This window comes from Diceros bicornis, unplaced genomic scaffold (genome assembly GCF_020826845.1).
Source record: "Diceros bicornis minor isolate mBicDic1 unplaced genomic scaffold, mDicBic1.mat.cur scaffold_67_ctg1, whole genome shotgun sequence".
NCBI lineage: Eukaryota > Metazoa > Chordata > Mammalia > Perissodactyla > Rhinocerotidae > Diceros > Diceros bicornis.
The window spans coordinates 1,212,164-1,239,422 of NW_026691553.1; the positions used below are offsets into that span (position 1 = coordinate 1,212,164).

The 27,259-nt window shown below is 64.2% G+C and overlaps 1 protein-coding gene across 1 annotated transcript; it reads right to left on the reverse strand.

Annotated features, from left to right (window-relative positions):
- Window positions 1-531: 531 nt before the first annotated feature.
- REXO1 (RNA exonuclease 1 homolog) lies at window positions 532-25,658 on the reverse strand. The gene is made up of 16 exons (XM_058537601.1): window positions 25,432-25,658; window positions 11,067-12,781; window positions 10,069-10,173; window positions 8,989-9,199; window positions 7,019-7,182; window positions 6,315-6,446; window positions 6,031-6,154; window positions 5,242-5,355; window positions 4,926-5,063; window positions 4,675-4,788; window positions 4,002-4,075; window positions 3,631-3,741; window positions 2,059-2,174; window positions 1,805-1,943; window positions 1,463-1,583; window positions 532-1,384 (listed from the first exon to the last, which is right to left on the reverse strand). The coding sequence occupies exons 1-16, from the start codon at window positions 25,589-25,591 to the stop codon at window positions 1,296-1,298; spliced, it is 3,627 nt and encodes a 1,208-aa protein (XP_058393584.1). The 5' UTR covers window positions 25,592-25,658; the 3' UTR covers window positions 532-1,295.
- Between the last annotated feature and the right edge of the window lie 1,601 nt (window positions 25,659-27,259).

Sequence of the window (27,259 nt, forward strand, 5' to 3'; positions counted from 1 at the left end):
GGTGGCGTGGGCCTCCTCCAGCCTTTGTGCTCAGGCATCTGGACCTGGGGCCCCCCAGCATCTCCCACTCCACGAACCTCTTTGTGGCTTCACTTTTTACTTTAAATAAATTAAAAGTGGGGACCTGAACAGCCCTGGCCGTCGCGCCCCCACGAGCCAGAACAACACTGGGTGTGCGCAATGGGCCAGCGGCTGCCCTTCCCTTCCGCAGTAGCTCCTCAGACCCGCGGCGCAGTGGCTGTCCAGGGCTCCTCACTCCCGGACCCTCGTCGGGTGGGCACGGCAGTGAGCAAAGCCAGCTCCACTCACAGCACCCCAAGGGGGCCGGAAGGGTGACCCAAATTGAGGCCCCCGGGGCTGTGGGTCTGCTGGGAACACTGCGTCCCCAGGGCAGATGGCAGGGCCCCGGGGCAGCCCAGGCGCCGAAGCTGGTTTTCCCGACAGTGAACTAAGTCCCATTCCTGCTCCCCCGGTTACAGGGACAGAGTGTGTCCTAACCTGGCACCAAGAACACCACCAGACGCCAGGAGATCTAAAATCCATACAAACATTTATTCTGTCCCTGCCCGGGGCTGGGGGAGAGGGCTCAGGGCCCTGTGGGGCTGCGGCCTTTACAGACAGCCCCTCCGAGGGCGGGCCCTGGCGGGAAGACCTGCGGCCTGGGGGCTGGCGGGGGGGCTGGCTTGGTTTCCAGAGGTCTCAGAGCCAAGGCGGGTTGGGGGCGGCCCTCCCACCTGTGCAGGCCCAAGCCGGGCTGGACTCTTGGGTCCTGGTGGCTGCCAAGGCGCCGGCTGACCGCTCCCGGCTGCACCCCAGCCCCTAGGAGGGCAGGCAGCACCAGGGTAACTGCTCCTCCGGGTGCGGGAAGACAACTGTGCGAGTCATCAGGTTTAAATTAAAAATAATAAAAATAATAATACAAAATAAAAAAAGACAACCCCTGTCTCAAACCGCCCGTGACAAGCCTGCCCGGCCCGCCCCCGCCCCCGCCCCCGCCGCTGAGAAGGGGCAGGGGCAGGTGGCCTCCCTGCCGGGTGCTTGAACGGGCCGGCCTCAGCCTCGGGCAGCAGCAGTCTACGGGGACAGAGGTCTGGAGCAGGGCGCGGGCAGGGCGTGGGGGCGGCGGGGGCTCGGGGCTCCAGGCTCGGCGTCGGGCGCTCTCCTCCCGGCTCTCGGGGGGCGCCGTGGATAGGGTTAGCTCTCGAGATTTATTGCACTGTTTTGGAAGAGGCCTGGGGCTAAGGACGGGCAGGGCTGCGGGAGAGGCGGTGGGTGGGCGGCGGGCGGGGCGGCGGTCACCGCTTGGTCTTGGCGTCTTCTCGGATCTTCCAGATCACCAGATGCATGCAGGCGCTGGCGTCCTCGCTGGAGCTGTGCCCGTCCACTGCGGAGCAGGCGACGTGTGAGGGTGGGCGAGCCCACGGTCCCACGCCCACTGCCCCCACAGTCCCCCGGGCCTCACCGTTGTCCTGGATGATCTGTCTGAGGTAGTCGGCCATGAGATTCCGCAGGGAGCGCTTGTAGGGGAGGCCCAGGCGGTGCGGGAAGAGCACAGACGTGTCCACCACGGTGCTGTGGATGACCTGGGGGCGGACGGCCGTCAGGGCCCTGGACCCAGGGCCTAGGGCGGCTGGGATGCACAGGTGCCCAGGGAGTCCCTGAGTGGCATGGCCCAGGAGGGAGATGAGGAGCGCCCAGTCACTGACCCCAGAGCTCCCTCCCCAGCTGAGGGCACCAGGGCCACGACAGCCACCTCCGCCCTCTGAGGACCCTTAGCAAGGTGAGCGTGGGGCGGGTGGGGCACCTTCAGGGCCAGCAGGTCGCTCTCTAGGCTGTGTCCGATGAGGATGGTGTCGGCGCTGAACATGCTCAGCAGGACGGCCTGGACATCCCGCAGCGAGATGCTCGTGTCAGTGAGGTCAGCCTCGGTCACCCCCGAAAACCTGGGCGGGAGGAACGGGGGCCTTAGCGTGGCAGCAGAGGACACCAGGGGTCCCCAACCCAGGAGCTGGGCAGGGGACCGGTAGGGGTGGGGTCTGACTGGGGGCCGGGCCGCACCTGGTGTTATAGTCAACGATCTCGTTGTCTGGCTTGACAAAAGTGTCGTAAACGACCTGCATGTCTGTGTCCACCACGGTGACGCGCGTCAGCTCCAGGCCGTACGTGGTGTAGGACTGTGGGGCCGGGAGGACACGCCTCAGACACGGCGGCCCTCCCTCTCCCTCCACGCGCACCACAGACCTGACACTGCAAGCCCAATGCTCATGACAAGGCCACTCTGGTCCCCAGTCCCTGTGGGCAGAGGTGCTGGCCCCATGCTCTGGGGGGCAGAGCGAGTGTGAACCCAGGGCACCCTCTCCTAAAGCTGGCACTACGCCTGCTACGCCCACACGGCCCCAAGTGCCAAGGGGGCCCTGGCTTGCAGGCAAGTCCTGAGTCAACTTGGCTGTGTCGTGCAGCATGCACGGCCTGTCAGGCCACATGGTACAGTGTCAGGCCGCATGATACAGCATGCACAACGTGTCAGGCCACATGGTACAGTGTGTGTCGCATGTGTCAGGCCACGTGGTACAGCATGCATGGCGTCAGGCCACATGGTACAGCGTGCGTGGTATGTCAGGCCATGTGGTACAGTATGCATGGTGGGTGTCAGGCTGCATGGTACAGCATGCGTGGTGGGTGTCAGGCTGCGTGGTACAGTGTGCGTGTCAGGCCACGTGGTACAGTGTGTGTGTCAGGCTGCGTGGTACAGCGTGCGTGGTGTGTGTTCAGGCTGCGTGGTACAGTGTGCATGGTGTGTGTCAGGCCGCATGGTACAGCGTGCGTGGTGCGTGTTCACGCCGCGTGGTACAGCGTGCGTGGTGCGTGTTCAGGCCGCGTGGTACAGCGTGCGTGGTGCGTGTTCAGGCCGCGTGGTACAGCGTGCGTGGTGCGTGTTCAGGCCGCGTGGTACAGCGTGCGTGGTGCGTGTTCAGGCCGCGTGGTACAGCGTGCGTGGTGCGTGTTCAGGCCGCGTGGTACAGCGTGCGTGGTGCGTGTTCAGGCCGCGTGGTACAGCGTGCGTGGTGCGTGTTCAGGCCGCGTGGTACAGCGTGCGTGGTGCGTGTTCAGGCCGCGTGGTACAGCGTGCGTGGTGCGTGTTCAGGCCGCGTGGTACAGCGTGCGTGGTGCGTGTTCAGGCCGCGTGGTACAGCGTGCGTGGTGTGTGTTCAGGCCGCGTGGTACAGTGTGCGTGGTGTGTGTTCAGGCCGCGTGGTACAGTGTGCGTGGTGTGTGTTCAGGCCGCGTGGTACAGTGTGCGTGGTGTGTGTTCAGGCCACATGGTACAGCATGCATGGTGTGTGTCAAGGGGTGAAGAGCGAGCATCTACTTGGTGAGAGAAGAGAAGCTCTTTCTGAGCAGATGCCTGCAGGCTGTGAAATGTGCCTCAGGGCTACAGACATAAGTTGACCCCCAAGGGAGACTAGGACCTGGCTGTTGTTCACGGCTCTTCATCTGCTCTTTCTCCTAAAACCTCCACTGGCCCAAAGCTTTTGGTGGAGGAGCCGGGACAGCCCCAGCAAGCAGCAACACCCCTCCAGGGGCAACAAGTACTCACTGAGCACTGGAGTCAGAGCCGGGCCGACTCACCATTTCACAGTCGAGGGCGTAGATTCCCGGGTGACCATCTTCCGAAAGTTCTTTATCAAAGGTCTTCACAAACCCTTCGAGGTTTTCCTTCCGGCCGTCCTGCACATGTTGCTGAGGGTGGGGAGGGAAAGGGAGGTAAGGGCAGCAAGCTCGGCAGGGTCTGGGGGTGGGGGGACGGGACCTCAGGAAAAGCCACAAGGCCAGGCTCAGGGGCCAGGCAGCTGCTTGAGGTGTTCACAGACGGTCCTGCTCTTTCCAAGGCCACCAGACAAGGCAGATAAAGGACGGGAAGAGGGCAGCTCAGGGGAGCCCAGCCACACCTCAGCTCCCGACGGGACGAGGCAGCAGCAAGCAGGGCCCAGGAGACCTACCTTGGCGACCTGACACCCGGTGGAGCCGATGGCAGCCGAGCAGCACGTGTACTGAGTCTCCCAGCCACCAGCCACTGAAAGGGAGAGGGGGTCAGCGGCAGTCCTGCCCCACGCCCGGCCGGCCCCACGCCTCCCACAGGAAGTGACCGACACCGGGTTTGCCTTTCCCGGAGGGGCACCGGGCCCCACGAGGGGGCAAGGATGCAGGGCAGCAGCAGATCCCAACCCTGTGCAGGCCCCTCCCCGGGTCGGCCGTGAGGACACACCAGACGTGGACCCCAGGGAGGCCCGCCCACAGGAGCGCTGAGCCAAGGGGAGACCCTCAGGCTGCCCAGCCGGCGGGCAGCCCGAGGAGGCCCATGCGCTCCCGGGAGTGGGAACACGGTAACTAAATGACAGCACCAGCTACAGGCCAGGACGAGCCCCGGGCTCCCGCTGTGCAAACGCCCACGTCTTTCTGCAAGCGCCCAGACGCAGAGGAAAGGCGCGTGGGGGCGACGGGGCCGGGGGGCCTCCCTTTATCTGCACTTGCACACTGTTACAGGAAGGCTTTGTACTCCTTTTGTCATAGAGAACCACGAAGGAAAGAAAATTAAGTGGTTCAGATGGAGAGAGCAGCGCCAGCCCAGTCCATCGCCCAGGACTCAGGAGGAAGGGGGTGGCCGCGCCTCACCTCGGTTCCGGCGGAGCCGCCCCCAGTGGTAGTAACACTCCTCATCGCGCACACAGCGGCCTGAGGAGGCCACAAGGTACTCGGTGCCACAGCGGCAGCAGATTCTGCAGGAGGCTGTGGGGACAGGTGGACAGGAGGAGGGGTGAGGCGTCAGGCCGGCCGCCAAGCCACAAACCTCTCTCTGCATCTGCACCCGCTCACCCGTGCTGTTCCCTCTGCCCAGACGGCCTTCCTCGTGGGAAGCAACTCACAGTCCTTGGGCTTCTTCTCGTCGGCCGTGAAGAGGACAGCGCCCCCCGGGCGCTCGGGGTGCGGGAAGGGGTAGCCGTTCTCCTTCAGCTGGTCCTCGGTGAGCAGGTACTCCCTGAGGCGGCTGTACAGGGCAGCCCCTGGGGACACCGGGAGAGGCGGTCAGCCCACAGAGGCTGGGCCAGGCCGAGGGCAGGCCTGGCCCGATGCTGCTGGGTGTGGGGACGCCTCTCCTCCTCTAGGGGAGCAGCGGGTGGAGGGAGCCAGGGGTTGGGGGGCATGGACGGCAGGGCCAGACCACGGAGGAACCAGCCTCACCTTTCAGATCCTCCACCCGAGGGCTGCTTGGGCGGCTGAGCGAGAAGCTGGTCTTGGCAGCCAATTTGCCCCCCAGCACCGCCTCGTGGGACACGACCCTCCGGCCACCGCTTTCTGGAAGGGAGGGCGGGGAGAGTCAACTAGAAGCCTGACCTCATGCGACCTTCGCAGCCAACTCGCCCCCACCTTAACTCTCAGGACCAGCAGGCCTTCGGCTGCCTGGAACCCCCGGATGTCCCCCCGAAGGCGTTCTCACCCCTCGTAGGGGAAGGGGAAGAATTTAAGTCGAGCTCTAACGGCCTCCTTGGGCTCTGCGAGAAGCCCGCCTGGAGGGTGGGGGGGGGGGTGCCCGAGGCGAGAAGGGGAAAAGCCGCCGCCGCCGCCTAATGCACCCTCAAGAGCAGTCGTGAAGCGTCCTCGCCCGGCGCATCCCAAGCTTAATGCGCTGAGCAGCCCCAGCCGCGCCTCACACTTTGAAGAGGCCGCCCCATTAGCGGGCGCCCCGGCTCTCGAGAGCCCGGCTCACAGAGGAGGGTGGTTAATAGCGAGGAGAGGCTGTTCCGAGGGCGGGGGCCGACGCCGTCTCCCACGGCAGCTGACGGCCGGGCCAGCACGCGCGGGGCCTTTTGTCTGAGGCTCTCAGGGCTCAGAACGGCAAACACGCCGCCCCGCTCCTGCAGCCCGGGGGCGGCCCCGCCTAAGGGTGTCAGAGCACCCTCTGGCCCTCTGCTGGAGGCCCAGGCCAGAATCTTCTAGAGGCAGCCCCCAGGCCGCCCCTGCCCGACTCACTGTGGAGAGCAGGCGCAGCGCTGGGGCCCAGGCCCCGTAGCTTCTTGAGGGTGTTCACAGCCACGCTCAGGTAGATGTTCTTGCTGGGGCTGCGGTCGTAGGCCACCTTCTCCTCGTTCAGTGCCTGGGGACAGACGCTGCTCAGCCGGTGGCCCGGGGCCCAGGAGCCCACCCGTGTCTGTCACAGCAGCCCGGGGGCGGCGGAGCGGGGAGATATCCCAGGACACGGTGCAGCCCCTCAGCCTGGCCCCCGCCCCCCGCCGCCACCTCCCGGGGGCACGCACCTTCTCTATGGCTTCCTGGTTCGAAGAGCAGAATTTGAGACACTCCTCGATAAACAGGTTGAGATACCGCTGGCGGATGACAGTGGGGACCTTGCCCCCGAACTCTTTTGGGATAATGGGCTTCTTTAAACTCTAGAGGGGACACAGAATCACAGAGGGTGGCACGCCCCGCCTGGTCCTCTGATGTGTTTCTCAGAGCCCACGGGACGTACCACGCACAGGGTGGACCCTGCCAGAAACTCGGGGCTTTAGTGACTATGAGAGCTCGCCACTGGCTTGTTGGTGCCAACGGGTGACCACATCGGTGTTGACAAGAGAGGAAACTGAGGGCAGGGGGAGGGGCACATGGAACTCTGCTCTCTGCCCAGTGCTTCTGTAAACTAAAGCTGCTCTAAAAAATAAAAATCTAGGGGCCAGTCTGGTGGCGCAGTGGTTAAGTTCGTGCTCTGCTTCAGCAGCCCAGGGTTCGTAGGTTTGGATCCCAGGTGCAGACAAACGCACTGCTCGTCAAGCCATGCTGTGGCAGCCTCCCATATAAAGCAGAGGAAGATGGGCACGGGTGTTAGCCTAGGGCCAATCTTCCTCAGCAAAAAAAAATAAAAAAGTAAAAATCTATTAATTAAAAAAAAACAACTGTGGGAGTGGGAAGAGGGAAAAGAAAGCTTGTGCTGCTGGGTGTGTGGGTGGGCTGGGGGCGCAGTTACCTGTAAGGAGGGGCTGTGCGCCACGCGCTTGGGGGTGACGGTGGTGGTGGTCTTGGACGCCATGCCCGACAACGTGCGGGTCTTCAGGGGCTGGCTGCCCGGCTCGGGGCCATTGAGGGGCTGGCTGCTGCTGGCCTCGAGGGTCCTCTTGGCACCTGTGGGGGCTGGCGGGGCAGCGGGGGCGTGAGCGCAGGAGGAGAGCACGCCCATCACCGAGCTGCAGAGCACCAGGCAGCCGCGGTCATTCAGCGTCAGCAGGACGCGCATCTCGGAGCACAGGGGGAAGGGCCGGGGTCGGGGACGCGGGCTGTGGAATGACATTAGGCTCTATCTGCTTTCGGGCAAGTCCATCGAGGGGGGGGGACACAAAGACGGGGCTCCAGAGGCCGGCTCAGGCAAGGCCGCCGCAGGGAGGATCCGGCGAGTGACGGGGGACGTGGGCAGCCTCTGCCGCATGTTCCAGCCCCCGACGCCGAGGCATTGACGTCTGAGGGAGGAAAGGCCCTGGCTCCCGGGCTGAGGACCGGAGGGCACGGGACAGCCCGGCCTGGGCACTGTGACCAGCCACCTGCCCGCAGCTGCCCCTGTGTTCTGCCTCCCCCTTTGATGACATCACAAACCAGACAGTCTCCCCACAGAGCACAGGGGGCGGGGACCATGGTGCCCACAGGCCACCTGCGGCCTGTCCTATGCCAGGATCGGCCTCGTGGCCACGCAGGAAGAAAGGGAGCCACCCACTGGGCAGAATGCGGCCTTTGCAGGAATGGAAGGACAGGTTCTAGGCCCATTTGGACACACAGTGAATGGAAAGCAAGCACGAAGGAACGGACAGGACTCCTAATATTCGAGGCGAGTCCCCTGCGGCTCGGGAGCGCCACCCATCTAAGAATGCTGGACTTCCCACAGGCCACCTCGTCCTGAGCAGGTCAGAGATGACCATGGCAGGGGCGGTCCCAAGCCACTGGCCATGAACTGGACACCTCAAGTGCCAAAGGGGCAGGCTCGCGAGAGTGCGTGTGGCTCAGGGTCATCCCCCTCCCTGAGGCTGAACCGCTGCTGACACCCACAGCCCACGCCTCTCCTGCCGGGGTCTCACTCAGGCGCCCGAGAGGGAGGGATCAGGACCGGAGAGCTTCTCCTGAAGAAGGTTCTGGGCCAGGGAAAACCCGGGGAGAGCTGCAGATGCCTGTACTTGCAAGACCACCGTGTGGGGCGCCCTCTGGGGCCCTGGGGGCCCAAACAACTGACCACTCAAGCACGGGAGCAAGGATGCCCCGGGAGCTGGTCAGATGGCCCCCCAGCCCAAGGGAAGCCGAACATGCTTCTGAACACGTCCCCCCGGAGCCGCTGGCAGCCCTGGCCTCTGTCACACCTCCTCAGCTCCAGACGCACCGACGCACAGACACCGCCACTGGGTGTCCCGCCCACGGCACTGCTGCGGAGTGCCCAACTTCCAGACAAGGGCAAGTGGGGAAAAGTGTCCCCGGGAGCGGGACCAGGAGGAAGTACCCAGCCCCCAGCCCAGATGCCCGGCACACCTGGGCGGGGCCTGGCGCCCAGCCCCTCCCAAGGCCAGCTCCCATCCCTGTCCCCGGCCCCGTCCCCACCGCCTCCAGCCCAGTGGCCACAGGCTGCCGGCCCCCGTAGCCCAGCAGCCCGGGGGAGGCAGGCACACAGAGCCCAGGGCGGCAAGGACAGAGCGGGGCAGCCCCAGGGAGACTCTGCGTCAGGGCCTCGGGCAGGCAGGAGGCCAGCCAAGAAGAGGCTCCAGGTCTGGGACACACGGGGGCCAGAATAAGACACCCCTCAGTCTCTCCCCGGCCAACACCAAAGCCAGGAGAGGCCCAGAGCCGCCGGGCGCCGTGCCAGGCCTGCCTCAGCCTCCCGCTGACTGGGGAGACTCTCACGCCCAGTTTACAGACGAGCACACCGAGACCCAGCCGGGTCCCCTCGCCTGCCCTGGGACTCACCTGCAGCCAGGCGGGGGTTGGGGACGTGGGCAATCCTCTTCTTCTCGCCAGGGGCCGAGATGTGGACGGAGGACGCCTTCTCAGCTGGCCGCTGGGCAGCCTGGAGCCAGCTGGCCGACTCCCTCTGCGCCTGCTGGGCCCGCCGGTAGCACACCTCCTGGGCGGTCGGGGGCCGGGCGGGGGGTGCCAGGCCTCTCCTCACAGGCTCCGCCTGGACGATGACAAATTTCGGGACCTGGCTGTATGTCGGGGGCACCCAGAGCAGGCCACTCGGGGCGGCAGGCTGACAGTAGGGTGATGGGCGGGACGACAGGTCCTCCAACGTTGGGGTTGGGCAGGCCACCCCCCCGTGCCTTCTTCTGAGCTCGCGGGTGACCCCGTGGGAACCAGCTCAGCGTGTTGGTCCTCAAACTCATGCTGCCTCGCTGTCCTGGGGAGCCTGCGCCTGGCTTCTGAGCGCCCAGACCATGCCCTCAGCCTCGATACAGGCACAGGGCAGGCAGGAATCCCAGGGCCCTCTGATTAGATTGGCCCACCAATCCAATCCTGCTTGATCCCATCTCCTGTGGACTCCAGATTCCGGAATCCCAGCCCTCCTCCGGGGAGAGGTCGGTGACTGGATCAAATGCAGCTCCCGGCTGCTCAGCCTGGAGCCCGGTCCTCTGGCCCAGCCTCCCCTGTGCTAGCTCTCTGACCACCCCCACAGTGACCTGATGACTGTGTGTCTCCAGGCCACAGGGGAGAAAACCAGGACTCAGAGAGGTCGGGCCACTTGCCCAAAATCACACAGTGCACGTCGAGCTGGAATTGGGACAGGGCAGTGTGACCCTGCTGGAGGGCTCTGTCACTCAGGCCGCCCCTCCTCTCACTCCCCCTGCTCCGTGCCCCGCCCCCCTCACTGAGCATACCACGAAGACCTGACTCAGGCCCCAGCCACTTCTCTACCAGGACACAGGGAGTGCCGGGGACACATCTGCCAAAGGAATTCATCAGCGAAGGACCACGGGGACCTCATTTCTGCACTTGGGGGCCCGTCTGCCTCCTGCCAGCCTCTACCCAGGACCCAGAGCAGACCCTTACCTCCTTGCCTTGCTTGGAAAGATGAGAAATTCTCCTCTTCTGCCCAGGGAACAGAGTGGTCAGACCCGAATGACCCTTGTCCTCGATCTTCTCTTCCTTGGGGGGCTGAAACACACATCTGTCCCTCAACAAGGCTCCTCCCCTGACCTCGCCATCCCACACCTATCTGTGGGCTCCTCTCCCCCTGGTCTGGGCATGGGGAAGCTGTGTAACTCCCAGGCCCGAGAGGGCATGGGGGGCAGGCAGTAGGGTGGCTCGAGGGCGGGGCTCCCGGCCCCCCCAGCCGAGGCTCCCCAACGCTGAGAGTCCTGAGCCCACCTCCCAGGCCTCCCTGATGGCCAGTTCTGCAGATGTGCCCCAGCCCTGCACTCGCCACGCCAGGACCACCTGCCTCCTGCTCCCCTCCCTCACGCAGGGCAGGGGCTCAGAAAGGTGGGGAGGGAGGGGATGGAGGCAACACCTCAGGGCCGTGAAGGGCGGGGTGCTGAGGGACCCAGGAGCCCACGGTCCAACCCTGTGACCTGCCCCCAAGAGAAGCTGCAGGTTTCATGCCAGTCTCCACACATCCTTTGTTTAAAGCGAGCTCCCTCTGGTGGCCGATGTGGGGACACTGGACAGAGAGACCCAGACAGGTTGGGGCTGGCCAAGGTTTGGGAGGGAGGACGAAGGAGGGAGGGGAGGGGAGAGAAGCCGGGGCGGGGAGGAGAAGAAGAGGGGGAGACAAGGGGCAGAGGGCAGCTGGGGGGGGGGCAGGACAGCGGGGTCCTGATACCCCTGTGCCAGAAGGCTCTCTGATCACTGCCGCAGGAACCCCGCCGGGTGGGCCGGAAGCCAGGGTCCTCTTTCTGGACAGGGTGCAGGGGGGCAGCAGGCAGCCACCGAGGGTCCCTGAATTTTGGACGAGTCAAGAGGCTGACACTGAGCGCGCTGTCTCCATTGCCGGCCAGCGCTGAGCTCCAGTCACAGGGACCCTCCGGGGACAGAGCCCGGAGCCTCACCTGCCGGGCCAGCCGGCCCTTGTCCTCCGTCTTCACGCTGGTGGACTCGTTGAAGATGCGCAGGCACTCCTCCATGGGGTCGGAGTCGAAGTCGATCTCCTTCTCCAGGGCGGCGTAGTCCACGTCCGAGCCCGCCCCCGAGGACGAGGAGGAGGAGGACAAGGCCGGCGAGGGGGGTGGGGAGGCCTTGAGGCGCTTGGGCGGCCCCCCCGCAGCGGAGAGGCCCAGGCTGGAGTCCGAGTCGGAGTCCGAGTCGGAGGTGGAGCTGAGGCTGGGGGGCGCGGGGGGCCGGAGTCCGGGCTCCGTGGGCCCCGGCTCCTCATCCTCGCTCTCGTCCCCGAAGAGGTCGACGTGGCTCAAGGCCCGCCTCGGCGGCTTGGGGGCGTCCCGGGAGGCGCCCTCGTCCAGCGAGCGAGCCTTGCGCTCCCCTAGCTTGCCCGCTGGGCTCTTCCCGCCCGTCCTGTCCGGCAGCTGGGGGGCGCCCCCTGGCGTGGGACTGGGCCGCGGCCGGTCTTTCCCTGAGCTGGCCACCGAGGTGGCCAGAGATGGCTTCTTCTTGGTCCCTTGGGGCCGCTCCGCCCTGTGCCGGGGGCTGCCGGCCTGCGGGCCCCTCTTGTCCGCACAGGGCTTCTGGGCCAGCCTCGCGCGCTCTCCCTCCTTACCCCCATTTGTCTTCCGGACACCGTCCTTGTGGCCGGGGGCCGGCGGCGGCCCCCTTGTCTTCTTCTTGGGTCTTCCCTCCTTGGGGTCGCTGCGGTCCTGGGAGGCCCTGGCCGGGGAGCTGGGCTTGGCCGGGGGCGGCTCGCCCGGGCCCTTGGGAGGCTGCCCGAGGTCCCCCACGTCATACTGCACAGCCATCTCCTTGGTCTCCCGCAGGCCGCCCTCTTCGGGCTCCTGGCCCCCCCTGGAGCCCGGCTTCCCAGGGGCCTTGCTCTCGGCGCCCACCTGGGCTCTCGGGGGGCTGCAGGTGGCGGGCCCGTCACCCGGAGCCACCGTGGCGTCATCGTCGGAGTCGGAGAACCTGGCCTCGCAGCCGCCGAGGGGGTGGCAGGGCTTCTTGAGCGCGGGAGTGTGGGGCTCACGGGCCCGGGGGCCCCGGGGCCGCTTGGGGGCCCTGTCGTCCCGGGAGCTGGCCCGGCCGAGCAGCCGGGCAGAGAAGTTGGACAGCGGGTCGTACTCCAGGTCCGTGGACGGCCTGGAGTCGTCCACCACGTACTTGCCGCTGGGGACGGGGCGGCTGTAGCGCCGGGGCTGGCTCACGGCCTTGGGGACGTACTCCAGGGCGCCGCCGCCCCCTCCGCCGTGGCCCGGAGCCCGGTCCAGAGACGCCAGCGAGTACTTGCTGCCCGGCTCAGCAGGAGCAGCCAGAGGGGTGGGCTGGTAGCCGGCATCGGGGCTCAACAGGCTGCGGCCGCCAGGATTGTAGTCGAAGGACAGCGGGAAGGCGTCCTCGTCCAGGCCGGCGCTGCAGGCGGCGGGCCCGCGGGGCGCCAGGGCAGGGGCCTCGGCGGAGCCATGCTCGCGGGCCGTCTCCAGCAGCTCCTGGTACCGCCGCTGCTCCAGCTCCACCTCGGAGCGCACGGCCTCGATGGCTTGGTTGACCAGCTCCAGCTCCAGGATGTCCGAGCGGGGCTCGTCCCCTCCGCCCAGGGCGCCATTCTCCCTCTGCACCGGGGGCTTGGGCAGCTCAGGGTTGTAGGGGTCATAGCCAAGCCCTGCAACAGGAAGAGGGGGAAACAGCCGTAAGCAGGCCTGCAGAGGCCACGGCCACAGCCTCATCCCGGGCTGCGACCCCTGGGGCTGCGGGCAAGAGCGGAGGACCAGCCTTCCAGAACCTACTAGGGGCCAGGCCTCCACCGACCCCCATCGGGGCTCTGCAGCATGTCAAGGTTTCCAGAGCGGCCCTCCACACAGGCCCTGCCCCGCAGACGCTGACAGGTGGGGTGAGGGGCGCAGCACCTGGGCCCCAGAGAAGGCCACTTAGCCGGGGACTTGCCAGCCCTCCAGGGACTTCCCAGGGTGGCTGGTGGAATTTGCATGACAACCAGAGGGGGTGGAGACTACAGACAGGACCCTGAGATCCTGGGGGCTGGGGCGAGATGGCAGTGGGCCTCCCACTGGGCCAGGCCCAGACAGAAGCCACGCCAAGCTGCTTCCTCCAGTCGGGGGGAGCTGGGAGGATGCCTGCAGAGGGCCTGACACGCAGGCAGGGCAGAGGGCACAGAGACACTCGACAGGGGATGGGGGTGTGCGTGGAGCTCCCCAGTTCGGGGCACGGGGGTGGGAGGGGAGCAGAGAGCGGGGCCCGACACACCCCACCCAGCTCGGTCTGCTGCATGCAGGGCTCTGCCGGCGAAGGCGCCTTCAGGACTCCGTCCCACCCACTTTCTCGTCCGTAGGCGAGTCCACCCGGTCGTGCATGTGCCAGCGAGAGAGCAGAAACCACGGAAGTGCCCACTGCTAAGGAGCACCGGGTGGACGAAGGACACCCACAAGACACTTGGAAGGGAAAACGAGAGAACCCCAACCATGGTAGCAGTCCATGGGCGTAGAAAACAAAAGCCGTCGTACGTTCAAAGAACGTGCAACAGCCCGAAAACCCCACCAAGTGGGTGGAGGGCAAAGTGTGTGTTCTTTTAGTGTCTCTACCCATCTGAAGGGTTTCCCCCCGAGGGCAGCAGGGGACAGGTCACTCATGTCATTTACCTGGTTCTAGGGCATGTTCTGCGAGACCAGCACAACCCCAATAACCCCAATACTACCAATGTCGGCCCAAAACCCACAGAAGACTCTCGCTTACGGACAGAGGTGAAGAAATTCTAAATAAAATGCAAGCAAATCAGGCCCAGCGTCCCCAGCAAGGCGTAATCCGCCACATTCAAATATCCCAGAGTTTAAAGAGCTCCTCACTAGAACATCCATCAGACGTGATTCTGTGACACCGCTACAGAAACAGGCGATAGACTGGACACCCTGTGGTCGGCAGAGTAAGACCCGAGTCTCCCCGGAGCCTCGGGAAGGACCAGCCCTGCCCACCACGTGGGTCTAGCCCGGGGGGCCACTGTGGATCTCTGAGCTCAGGACCGTCAGAGGGCAGATCCGTGTGTCGTAAGGCACCCAGTGTGTGGGGACTGGCTATAGCAGCCCCAGGCAATGATGCATGCCGCATCATTCAGCGAGGCCACACAGCGGAAAACCACGAGGCTGCCGCCTTCAGGCGACAAGGAGTTGCGCAGGGGACAGTGCTCGGCCTGGGTTGCCGGGGGCAAGGGATGGAGGCAGGGTTCATCGTAGGCATGCTGTCTGGCTTTTAACTTGGAACCTATTTCTAGATCATACTTAGAAAGGAGAAAGGAAGCGCATGTCTGCGCCTGGGAGCACCGAGGACATGCCAGGGCTGTGGGTGTAGGTGGGGTGTCGGGGTGCCGGGGGCTCTCCTTGTGGGGCATTTACACAGCACCAGGCCAGTGCCAAAGCAGTGCTGGGGAGCAGTCATTTCACGGCCCCCCATCTCACTGCCGAGGATGCCAGGGCGCAGTTGGGGGGAAACCTGGGGTCAGGACACATGGCCACCCCAGGTGAGGCTGGAAATCCCAGCAACAGGATTGAAGGCCAGCCTCCCAGCCCACCTGACGCATGACAGGTCCAAGGGCACCAATGGCAGACCCACCCTGACCCGCCACCCGCTAGTGAAGAGAGGGAAACCGATGCCCTCCCCTTCCCTCCCCTCCACCCCAAGCCCTGGGGCCCAGACCCCAAGGCAGGGAGGGAGGGAGCAGGCTGCAAAGGCTCGGGGACCACAGGCGGAGGGGAGGAGGGGCCGACCAAGTGTCCAGGTGGGAGGGAGGTGGCCCCGTTTCCTAACTTGGAGCCATCCTGGCCGCTGTTTGTTTTCTCAGGGCCATTACACCTGCCCACCCGCTCCGGCCCCCAGGCAGCCCAGGAGCCCCACCACCCCGTTTGTCAGGTAGAAAGGGTGGGTGCACTCGGGGGCCAAGCCACTCGGACCCTCAAGGGGGTGCCCAGCCCGAGCACCGAGCCCCTTGACCTGAGCATCCAGAAGCCTGTCAACGTGGGACATTTTCAGTCCCAGGCGGCAGTTCCTCCCAGACCCCACCCCACTACACCAAAAAGCAAAAGAAACCGCCCTATGTGGTCGGTTTGAAGAGGTCAGGGTCCAGAGCCTGTTCCTCTGGGGCCTCAGCCCCCCACAGTACCGTAAGGTACTATAAGGCTAGGTTACCAGCCTGGAGGACTCTGGACTGTTCTAGAAGCTATGAGCACAGAGGCCAGGAGCTCGGCTGTAGCCCCACAGCTTAGAAGTGAGCGCACGGCGGGGGGGGGGGGGGGGGGGAGGCGGGCCCCCTGAGCCCCGTCAAGGTTCCCTGAGGCTTCTAGGGGGGAAGAGACCAATGCAGAAGGTCCCTGTTCACACCACCGAGCCCCTGCCCCACCCTGCCTCGGAGCGCCGGGTTCCTGGGGCCCTGTGGAAACTGGAGAAGATCCTCCAGAAAATGTGTACAAGCTGCCCGGTGCCCTGGGAGCCCTGTCCGCTCAACTGTGGGGGCGCGTCGGCAGGCGGGTGGGGCAGGTGACCCTCAAGAGGTCGGGAAAAGGCCATCGCCCTGGAAGATGTCCTCCGATTCCCGGGGAGTTAATGTGGATGGAGGCGAACGGGTGCTCTCTGGGGGCTGGCACCAGGTACACATGCGTTTGGTAAACAAGATTAATTGGGTTGTTTCTGGGAAAAGGGATGACTGTAAAAGCCCCTCGAGGCCCGGCTGTGGGAGCTACACTTTTAGGAGAAGTGAGACCCCTGGGCCTCCTTCCTGCACCCCTTCCAGGGCGAGGAAGGGCTGGGTGCTGCCCAGCTCCTGCCCAGCTCCAGGGACACCCACAAGGCGAAGGGCCTGCCTGGCGGTCACTTGAGCGATGCCCCTTAGGAAGACCCTTCCCTGTCCCCACGGCCCACCCGGGCCCAGCCTTCCCCTGACCGGCCCGTGCTGGGTTCCGTGCAGGCAGCGGCCGCACACCCACCAGGACCCGCTCGGCTGAAGGAGGGAGCCAGCTCCCTCTCCCGGCCCCGGCCACAGGGGCGGCTCTCCCAGGGACCCCGTCCTCACACCCTCTGCCCACCAGCTTCTGGAGCAGGCGTTCAGCACAGCGGAGACCAAGCCTGCTTCCCCGCCTCCACCAGGGGAGGCCAAACCCCCAGGTCCAGGGCTGGGGGACGCTGAGTTTGAGAACCCGTAGGGGGCCCACGAAGGGCAGAACGACAAACAACACAGGGCGGTGGTCCCTCCCGAGTCCTGGGCAGCCATCTCCAATCCCTCGGAACCTTCCCTCTGCCCAGAAACGCCCCCACCCGCACCCGGCTCCTCTCCGCTCCCCTCGCACCCTCAGGAACCGCTCAGATGCTCCAGCTACACGTGGAATTCACGACGAGCGACGACAACAAGACCACTGGGCAGGGGAGGTGCGCAACCCCACTGTGACCTTCCTCACTCCCTCTCCCGGGACCCCCACATGAGCTGGACGAGGCACTCGGAGGCCTTCCGTGTCAGCCCCCTTCACAGACGAGGAGACCGCGTCTTGGCCAGGTCCAGCAGCTTCCCAAGCCCCACACGGCCGGTGAAAGTCTGTCCAACCCCAAACCCTGGGTCCTCTCCCGCCCACGGGAGCCCCAGCACTGCTCCCGAGGGACTGGCCATCGCTCCCAGCTCTCCTCCTCCTCCTCCGCTGCCCAAGGCCCAAAGGTGATAAGCACCCAACTACACAGCGGTCCCCCTCCCCTGATAAGACTCACTCCTCCAACCCAGGTGGCGGTCAAGGCCTGCGACCCTGCGCGGGGGCGGTGGGGACATGGGAGGGAAACAGACAGTCCCTGCCGCACGAGATAAGCAGGACACTGGGGCCAGTCACGGTGGGGCGACTAGACCCACCCCTGGGCCTGGGGGCCGCCTGGGTGGCAGACGCCTTGACAGTGGAGAAGGAGACGACATTCCCATGGGCGTGGTGCTGGAACAGACGCCGGCTAACGGCCTCTCCCAGCTCGGCCGAACGCAGGGCGGGAGGCCACCTGGGCTCACCGGGTCAGAGCACCCCCGACTTCGGGCTTTCATGGAAATGGGCTTGGGTGGGCAGTGCTCCTGAAGGCCTCCTGCCGAGGAGGGCAGAGCAGTACCCAAGGCCCTCGGGGGGCCCGCCTTCACTCCTTCCCTCCAGGCCCAGAGTCTCCGCTCCTGCGGGCCTCCCCTCCAACCCCGAGGCGGGACGGCCTCAAGCCCTGGTCCTCAACATCTGGGTACCCCACTGGACAGCCCAGGAGCCCAAAGCCCAGGGGTGAAGGCACCTGGCCATACACTCATTCTGGACCAGAGGGGAGAGCCCTGCTGCTGCCTGGGGCACCCCAGACAGCTGGAAAGAGAACCGGGGTGGCTACCGGGAGGGGTACTCAAGGGCACACGTGGAGGGGCGTCCGAGACGTGCCCGCTGCTGTGGCTGGGGGCCTCCTCCCCACCTTGTGGGTCCTCCTCCATCTCCAGGACAGGATGACAAGGCTGGAGGACCCGGGACCCTGGCAGGAGGCTCAGACCCCGGCCTCCCCTCACAACCCCCCACCCCCACCTCAAGCTTCCTCTCAGCTCTAAAGGGCCCAGCGCAAGGCCAGGGCTGCGGGACAGGGGCACCACACAGCTGGCTCCGGGAGAGAAAGGAGAGAGGGCCCCAGGCAGACCCCCTCCACACCCCGGTAGCCGCCTTGGGCATCCTCCGGCACACAGCCGCCGGGCGCCCTCCCTCCGAAGCCCAATCTCAGGAGGACCAGGCCGACACTGCCCTGGAAACACCCACAGCCTGACACTGAGCAGCAGGATCGGGACTGCGACGGGAGCTCCGCCATGCTTCCCAAATACAGGGACGCGTGGAGCGAGGACGAAACTGCAAAGGAAAACACGGGAACACACAGCCCAGAGCAAACACTCGAAGGGTGTGGACCAGAGGGACCGGCTGCGGCGGCAACAACAGGCACCCGGGGGTGCAGGGGAGAAGGCCTCTCTCCTCGCACTCCGCCAGCCTCGCAGACTGTCCGTGGCGGCGGGAGTCGCTGTCCCAGTCTGAACAAAGACATTTTCAAAAGAGAGTTCTCTCCCCCTTTCTGGCCCAGGGTGTTTCCAATTCCCCAAATACGTCTTCCAGCGGGCGTTTCTGGGGTCCCCTTCCTCCACAAAACAGCCTTCCTGGGAGGCCCCCAGCACAGAGGCCTCCCCACGTGGAGCAGCACCTTGGGGAAGTTCTGAGTGAAGCCGGCGGGGCGGGGAGGGGGGGGGGCGCAGGCCCAGCCAGTGAGACGAATGCTGCGCCCCTCACAGCCATTCCCGGACGTGGGGCCGAGGCGAGCGGAGAGCCAGCTGCGTCCCCTAAGAAAGAGCCCTCACACTGGGTCACACGTGAGCATCAGTGGCTTTTATTACTTGACCCTGCAGAGAGGTGCTGCGGAGGGGGTGACGGAGGGCTGGCTTTCCAGGTGGACCAGTCCTATCCCACATTCGCATCTGTGCTAGCTTCCCACCCAGAGCAGGAGAAGGGGCCAGGAGGCCTCCATCTCAGTGACTCCTCCAGGCAGCCCTCCCAGATCCTCCCCTCGGAACCAGGGGAATGAAGTGCTCGGGCGGTACAGTGCTGGGACACGGGCGCACGGGGATGGGGCAGCTGGCTGGGCCCCGGGGTTTCCGCTCCCGTCTCCTGAAATGGTGTCCACTCCTGGTCTTTGAGGGCCCTCCGGCCACTCTGCCAGCGGAGGAGGCACGGGTCTTCCCGGACAAGCGATTGTGATGCGTGACCGTCTGCTGGGCAGGGATGATGCTGCCTCTTGGACACACAGGGACAAGCAGCACCAGAGTGTGCCTGGAGTGAACACAGTCCCAGTGCCCCTGGGACACGCCCTCCCCATCACCTTCCACCCTGCCTCCTCCTGTCCCCTGCGGTCCAGCAGCTCAACACGCTGATCCCTGGCTCTCCTCTGCACGCCAGCCTAGACCGAGCTGGCCAGCACAGACGCCTGCACAGGTCTGTGGAACAAATGAGTGAATGAATAAATGAAATACCGACCGAGAGCCCCGGCCCCTCGATGCCTCACGGACGCAGGCCTCTGTGGTGTTCAGAAGACAGGCCCTGCAGGGCAGACAGCTCCCAGCAGCCACAGGGGCAGGTTAACTGGCTCCGAGTCCCCCATCTCCCGGCTTTGGTGGACCAGCCAGAGCACGGCGGCTCTCCCAGGGCTGTGCTAGGGAAAGACCAGTGACAAGTCAGTGTGACAACAAGGACCCCTGGTGGGCCCACTGGGGGGTGGCAGCAACGCTGGGGGGGCAGCCTCTCCTTCCCCCTCTTATGCCCCTCCAAGCCACAGAGCATGAGAACATTCCAGGCCTTTCACTGTGCTGTCTCCCTGCCCAAAATCCTGCATTGCCGCCCCCCATCCCATCCCACTTCCAGCCACCGGGCAAACTCCTACTCATCCTTCAAAGCCCAGCTCAGTAACCACTTGCTTGGGGACCCTCGCCTGACTCCCCTGCAAACACAGGTGCCAACTGCTCTCTCTCTGGACTCTGGCCCCTATCTATGCTGCCCGACAGCCCTTCTTCACTTCCAGAGCCCCCTGCGTGGCCCACAGACACGTACTGGATTCAGAGCCGGAAGAGGCCTGGAGGCCCCCAGGCCAGCTCCTGACTTGACAGACAACACTGAGGCCCGGGTGTCTGCGTGTCCAGGCCGAGGCCACGGCTTATGAACGGCCACATTCCACCCCCCAGAGCACCCAGGTGCTGGACACCCCCATCAGCTTCCTGTCCTGTTCTCCTCCACCAAACCAAAGCAACAAGCAGGGGGCAGATCCCCCAGAAATGCTCTGGGCTTTCAGTCCTGCCGGCCACCCACGCAGCCTGCTGCGGACGGGCACCCTACACAGCCGCTTCCAGAAAACCTCAGCACCCAGAGGAAGCCGCTGGCCCCATCACCCTACAACCACCAGCACACGTGCCTGCTTCCTCAAAGGGCTCAGGCCGACCCTGTGGCAACGTCCCAGGACCCAGCCATCATGAAGGAGGACGATGGGTGGCCAGGACACCCCACTGACACCCGGGCCCCCGAGTCTGCCTTGAGCAGCTCCCGTGAGTGGCACCTCCTCCCGCACCTTCCATCTCTTCAGTGTTCCCCTCTCTGCTGTGAATCAGATCCTACCAACCAATCTACCCACACGCACGGACGGCTCACGGAACAGCAGCCCGAACTTCTGTGCACCCACCGCTCTGCTCATCACTAGAGGTGATGCTGTGAAGGCGATTCTGAGGGGGCGGGTGGGGGAGGACGGCAGAACAGAGAGAACGTTTCTGCAGCACAGCCGCATGAGACAGAGGAGGCCGCACCGTTTGTTGAGGGCCCCCATGACCACCCTGTCTTGCAGACACGATAACTGAGGCCGAGGCGGGGTAACACTGACCGGCTGGAGGCCAGGCCGCCCCCGTCCCCGGCCGGGCTCTCTGCATAACAGAAAGCGAAGCCCACGTGCCTTCATCTGGGATTCCACTCCACCCGCAGGGGCTGAGAGCCAGCCGTGGCGCCTGCACCTCTTCTCGGGAGCCCCTGGAGGACTCGGGAGGTGGGAGGCCCACTCAAGCACCCCACACGGGTCCCCTGAGCTCCTCCCAGACGGCTGTCCCCGCTGGCCCCCCCTTGTCTCTGGGCCCCGAGGCGCTGGGAGCAGGCGGTGCTATTCAGGGTTTGTCTCTCTTCCCTGACGGCCTCGGCCAGCTTTCCCATCCCATCCGGAGGACACACACAGGCCAGCTGCTGGGACAGTGACCACGTTCCTCAGTCTCGCTGGGACCACTGACATTCGGGGCCGCATAAATCTGTGTGTCTAGAGGAAAGGGGCCGTCCTGGGCACTGTGGGGTGTGGAGCAGCATCCCCGGCCCCCAGCCACTTCATGTCAGGAGCACCCCCAGTGTGACAAGCACAGATGTCCCCAGACATCGCCCAATATCCCCTGGGGGGCAGGATCACCCCCATGGAGACCCACTGCTCTACTGATGGGCACTAGGCACAGAATCCTAAAATGTCAAAATAGCTTTATGCGCAAACACACCCCTATTTCAGTGGCCCCAGCCCGAATCGGGCAAGAAGGCAGGTTTTTAAAGCTGTCCAGGCCATCCGGAGGGGCCGCCAGATGTGGGGACAGAGACCTGGGGACAGCCTGGCGCCTCACTGGGGACTGTGGAGCCTCAGAAAACAGAATCCAACTTAATCGGTATGGCAGGACCACAACCACAGTAAAAAGACACAAAGCCTTTTATTGTGAAGGCTGGCGGAGGCATGGCAAGCCGGCAGATGCGGGACGCGGGGCGATTCACAAAACATTTTCCTTTCGAGTTTTTGGTATTCTCCAACGTTTTAAAATAAACGCTACTCTGAGTCCCAGAAGAAAGTGTTTTGAACAGAGGCAACGTGTGCAGGCTTCCGCCAGCTGTGACGCTGCCCCCGGAGAGCAGGGCTGCTTCTGCGCCGGGCGGAACCACAAACAGAAACCTGGGCTCTTTTCACACCGTGCGCGCGGTCGTGTAAGAGGTGAAGTCAGTGCCAGTGACATTTACAAAGAGAGGACCGCTTTGAAAATCCACCCCACCTTCCCCCCATCCCAGCCTCACAGAAACACTGAGAACAATAGAACAAAAGAACCACCCACCCGTCGTGGTGAAGGCTCCTCAAGCTTCAATCCCGAGCCGGGTGGCCCTGGCTCCTGGGGGGCGGGAGCCACACCGGGATGCACAGCTCTCTGGGAGGGGCGGGGAGGGGATGCTAAAAAAGACAGTAGAGTGGCCCCAGCAAGCAACAGCCTAGCACCAGGGGTTTCAACCAGGGCGGTCCTGCCTCCAGGGGACACTGGGCCATGTCTGGGGACGTCTGTGGTTGTCTCACTGGGGGTGCTCCTGGCATCAAGTGGGTGGGGCCAGGGATGCTGCTCAACCCCCCACAGCGCCCAGGCCGGCCCCAATGTCCACAGTTTCCACTATTTCTCCATCCACCTTCAGAAGCTCCCACCCAGACGAAGTGGGAGGCCCCGCCTGGCCCCACCGAAGGCCACACTGACCACCAACTAGCAGAAACACTGCTGGGTGCTTGCACGCCCTGCCAGGCCTGCAGACGCAGAAGCCAACAGTGCTCTCTGCTGGGGCTTCCTCCCACTGCCAGTTCTTGCCCTGGAAAGCAAGGGAAACAAGCAGCAGTGCACTGTTGCCGAGAAGGTGTCGGCCGAGGCAAGCACGCTTCTGTTCCATCTCTGAAGGAACCATCATGGGGCAGTGGGACCTCACCCCCCTGTGAAACCCACTGGCACCCAGCCCACGGACAAAGAGCTGAGGCCTGCTCAGTGCAGCCACACGTCGGGGCTGCCTATCACTGTGGCTGCTCCTCTCCCGCTCCAACTCAGCTCACAGAGGCAATAAAGGAAAACCCTCCCTTTGTGGGAAGCGCTCGTTTCTCTGGCTCTTTCCTCCCTTCCCCGCCTGACGTTCCCGGCTCAGAGCTCCCCTGGAGAAGCAAGGCTTGCTCTCAGGATTCCAGACCCCAAAGGGCAGCGAGGGCCTCCTCTGAGGCCCAGGAGGGCAGGGTGCCCAGGGAGCCACTGCTGCCACGGCCACTGCCACACAGCTGGGGCCACTCCTGCCTTCCATCAGGAGCCAGGCCTTCCCGTCGGCCTGTCCTCAGGTTCCAGTGCTCAAGTCCCGCAGCTCTGTCTTTCCCGGGCCTCACTGGTACCTGCTGCCCCAGGGCAGAGCGTGAGCCCAATGGGCACCTGCGCCCAGGTGTGTGGGACCCCCAGGTGCTGGGCAGCAGGAGTCAGCAGGAGGTGGTAAGCCAGGTAAGGGCCTGACCACCCAAGTCACGCGTGTCCCCCACTCACCAGCCATGCATACACAGGCAAGAGACTTCCCATCTCTGGGCCTCAGTTTCCTCATCTGTAAAATGGAGGCAATCATCCCTACCACTGTTTGAGGGTCACAGACGGAGAGCCTGCCCGAGGTTGTGTGGCGGTAACTGGGCACCACCACGACCCAGTTTGGAGGTGGACATCCTGGAGCACTCAAAGGAGGCTGGATGGAACAACATCTCTGCCTGGTTCCCACAGGGGCCTCAGGCTTTGCTGGAAGGCCCAGGAGGCCATCGGCCCACGCCTGGAGGGACTGGGCCACAGAGGAGCCCCCGAGTCCCACCGGCAGGCTGCTCCCACCCAGCACCTTAACACTCCTGCCAGCTGCTTACAAACGAGCCCAGGCAGACCTGGCCCAGCCCACCCTTGCCAGAGCACCACTGCTCAGACCATGCACATCCTGTCACAAGTGGACCTGGACAAAGCCTGGACTGCTGCAGCCTCTACAAGCCCAACAGGAAACCAGGCTGTCAAAATCTGGGGGTGGGGGGCTGAAATGGAGGAGGAGGTCTGGGCACACATTCACCACAAAGGAGGAAACTGAGGGTCAGAGAGGCCCCAGAGCAAGAAAGAGGCTGAGCTGGATCTGACCCTGCTTTCTGCAGGGATAGGCGGCCTTCTACCAGAAGGTACCCAGAGACCTTCCCCCCAGAGACAGAAAGAAGACCACTTAACTCTCACCTGCAAAATGAAAACACAGATGTACTGGGGTAAGGGGCAGGCAGCTGCAGGCTTCCCACAGGAAAGTGCGGCAGACAGGACTACCAGAATGGGCTCCCAGAAACAATCCTTTGGGAGACTAACTAGCCATTTGTGATGTAGAAAAAAATTGAAAGAATGACCTGGCGTGAAAGGAACAGGTGAGAAGAGAAATCAGCGCTCCAGAGTTGGGAAGGAAGACGGCAACGCTGGCACTCGAAGACAAGTCAGAAAGTCAGCGGTACAAAGGAGTGGTCCTGGCCTGTTTGTGCCAACGGTGAGGAACCTGGAAGTCAGGGAGCTCTCTGCAGAACACCACACACGATGCCGATAAGTAAGCAAATGCAGTCCAGAAACTGCGCTTTAAGAGGAGAAAACCGACCACAGAAGCTGGTGTCCTGCCTCCGAAAAGCCTCCCACACACAGGCCCTTCCTGCCAACTCCCGGCCTCCACCAGGGGTGGGGGCAAGGTCCAACCTGACACTAAGCACCCGTGGGCATCTCTGTTTTCCCTCCTCAACGGTGGGTTCCTGAGAGCCAGGCTCGCACCTTACGCGGCTCTGAACCCTCCGTGCCTGGCACAGGTGTGGAGCCGGACAATGAATGCTCGCGCCTGGCCCGCTGCAAACAGTCGACTGCAGGTGCCAGTGGTCTAAGCAAATTTCTGGGGGAAATGTGAGAAAATTCTACCTTAATTTCTTTTTCTAGCAAAATGGGAAAACAAACCTGTTATTTAATCCTAGCGGGAGCGCTCCTCTTGTGAAGTAAGAAGGTTCTGAGATAAGAATCGCTGTTTTACTGGCAAAGCAAGAGAGGACGTTTGAAACTGAGCCCAAATGAGGAAATCTGGGTCTGACAGAAAGGGAGAGCCAGCCCTGAAGGACAGAGGTCACCAGTGGGAGCCTGAATTCCCCTCGGGAGGAATGACACCACACTTACATCTCCCTCCAAGCCTTTCCTTGTGATGCCCCTTTTTCCCCGACTCTCCACATCTCAGCTCAAATCCCACACGCCAGACAAGAAGCGCTGCCTGATGCCTCGCAGCTCTCACGAAACTACCATGACACTGACAGTCACCACTATGATGGATGAGCAGTCCACTAGAGCAGGGCGTTCCTGGGAAGCCTATCCCCGCCCCCCGTCGCAGTCAAGTGGGTTTGACGTACTCCCCCCTCCAGCCGCGTGTGACCCTCGCCTGGACACACAGTGGGGGCTCCTAAGTAAGACCCTCCTCACTCCACTATGGGAAACAGTCGTGGCCAGGACCAGAGGCGCGGCCGGGGGAAGCGGCGAGGAAATAAACAGGGGCGGCGACAGCACTGGGGGTCGGGGGGCGGCGAGAATGGTGCCCCCAGGAGCTGGGGCGCAAATGACAGGAGTCCCGGGCCTGCCCGCCAGTGTCAGCGCGCTCGGCCTGCGTTCAACGCTCCACCCTCGCGACAGCTCTAGGAGGACATGTCCTCCCGTTGTTTACATTCTACGCCCGCGGAAACGGAGGCTCACAGAGGCCCTGCGACTCGCACCGGGCCCCCGGGGGGGGGGGTCCCGGTCCCAGCTGCAGGGACGTCGCCCGCGAGCGTGCGGGGCGGCGCTAGGCCGGGAACAGGGGGTTGGGGAGCCCCGGCGGGGGAGTCTAGGCCCGGGCCGGGGAGCCGAGAACCGGGCGGGGGGGCAGGCATTACCTGCTGCGGGGGGCGCCGCTCCGCCGCCGCCGCCGGGCGCGCCCGGGCCCCGGGCCCCGCGGTGCCGGAAGTGGCAGTAGGGCCGCCGGCAGGGTCCCCCGGGCGCCCCAGCCCAATAGGGGCAGTCGATGGCCCGGAAGAAGCCGGTGGAGCGTAGCATGGTCCGTCCCGCGGCGGGGCCCCGGCCCGGAGCCGCCCGGGCCCCAGGGCCCCTCACTGGCGCCGCGGTCGCCGCCGCCCGCGCCTCACGGACCCCACCGCCGCCATCTTGCTCCGAGGCCCCCGGAGGCCCCCGGGACGCCGCCGCAAGGGACCCCGGGAGAGGCTGCCCGCAGCGCGCCTGATCAGAAACGCCTGCTCCCGCGGGACCGAGGCGGGTCGCGGGCCAGTGGACCGCGACAGGTGGCCGCGAGAGGAGGAGTGGAGGGCGCGGGCTTCCGTGCTTGCGGCCTCCGGGAGCCGCACCGGCGCCGCCGCCCAGCCCTCCCCGGCGGCAGCCCGGACATCTTGGGCCCCAGGCCCCTGAGGCACCTGGGCTGTCCACGGCGCGCCTGACCAAAAAAAAAAACCCCTCAGGGCCCGGCTACGGCTCATTTGCATTTAATTTGCGTTTTATTAGCATGTCGCCCTAGAGCGCCCTCTGCTGGACTAGGCGAGTCCCGCGGGCGCGTCGTACCTGTATCGAGGAACGCGCCTCAATTACCCGGTTCACGCTCTAAAACTCAGCTCCGCCCTGGTATACAGTTGGCTCTCAATAAGTGCTTCATTTCTCCCACCTGAACTCTTGTCAGCAGCCGACTCCTCAGGTCCACAGGAGGCGTCCTATTCTCGATCACTTATTTGTTCACCCAATATTGAGCGCCTCCTGTATACCAGGCCCTGCCCTCCATGCTAAGCTGAACCGTACTGCGTTTATCGTTCATCAGATGACGGCCATTTGGGTTGTTTGCGCCTTTTGTCTACTGTGAATTGTGCTGCTGTGAACATGCACGTATGTGTATCTGAGTACCAGCTTTGTTTCAGTCCTAGTTTTTAAAATGTCGATTTGTTTGCAATTCCCAACCTCTCTCGGTGAACAGTTGGCCACCCTGGGTCCCCCGGCTGGCAAGTGCCAAGGAGCCCCATGTGGGGGGGCGGGGGGACCTGTGCAGATCACCGACCCCTCTCCCAGCCCACCTCTCTCCTTACCCGAGCCTCCTGGCCCGGTCAGCATTGGGGCCTGAGACCCCTCGCTCAGGGGTCTCTCAGTGCCTCTCCACCAAGCAGGAGGGTGGGCTCCTGAGGATGCTAGTAAGACGAAGTGGGGTCATCTCCGAGTTTGCACATCGTAAGTGCTCCATCCATGCTCGCTGGCCTTGGTTATTCACTCGACAAATATTTACCAAATATGTGCCAAAGTGCTAGAAACATAGGTGAAGAAAGCCAAGATCCCCACCCTGGTGGAGTGGCGCTCTAGATGGGGGAGACAGACAAGCCACAGCAAATAAGTAAATGAGACAGCACGATGCAAGGCAGAAAGTGCTGGGGGTCGGGGAACAGAACAGGGTAGGGGGCTGGGAGAAGGGGTGGTCCATGTAGTCATAGGGGAAGGTGGGATCCGAGCAGTTCTGAGGAAGGTACAGAGGGAGCCAAGCAGGCATATAGGGGAAAAGCATTCCAGGTGGAGGGCACAGCCCATACAAAGGCCCTGGGGCAGGCCAGACTTGTGCTGTTAGAGGAACATCGAGGAGGCTGGAGCAGAATGAGGGAGGGGGAGAGAGGGAGGAGGTGAGGGCAGGGAGGGGTTGGGGCAGGAGTGGGAACATCCCGGATCTGGAGTTGACGGCGA

Excerpts from the sequence above, each read along its gene's own strand:
- REXO1 (XM_058537601.1), bottom strand. The coding sequence starts at position 25,591 with ATGCTACGCTCCACCGGCTTCTTCCGGGCCATCGACTGCCCCTATTGG. Across the intron at positions 10,174-11,066 it reads AGGGCCGGCTGGCCCGGCAG|CCCCCCAAGGAAGAGAAGAT; the intron begins GTGAGGCTCCGG and ends TGTGTGTTTCAG. Across the intron at positions 6,447-7,018 it reads CGCACAGCCCCTCCTTACAG|AGTTTAAAGAAGCCCATTAT; the intron begins GTAACTGCGCCC and ends TGTCCCCTCTAG.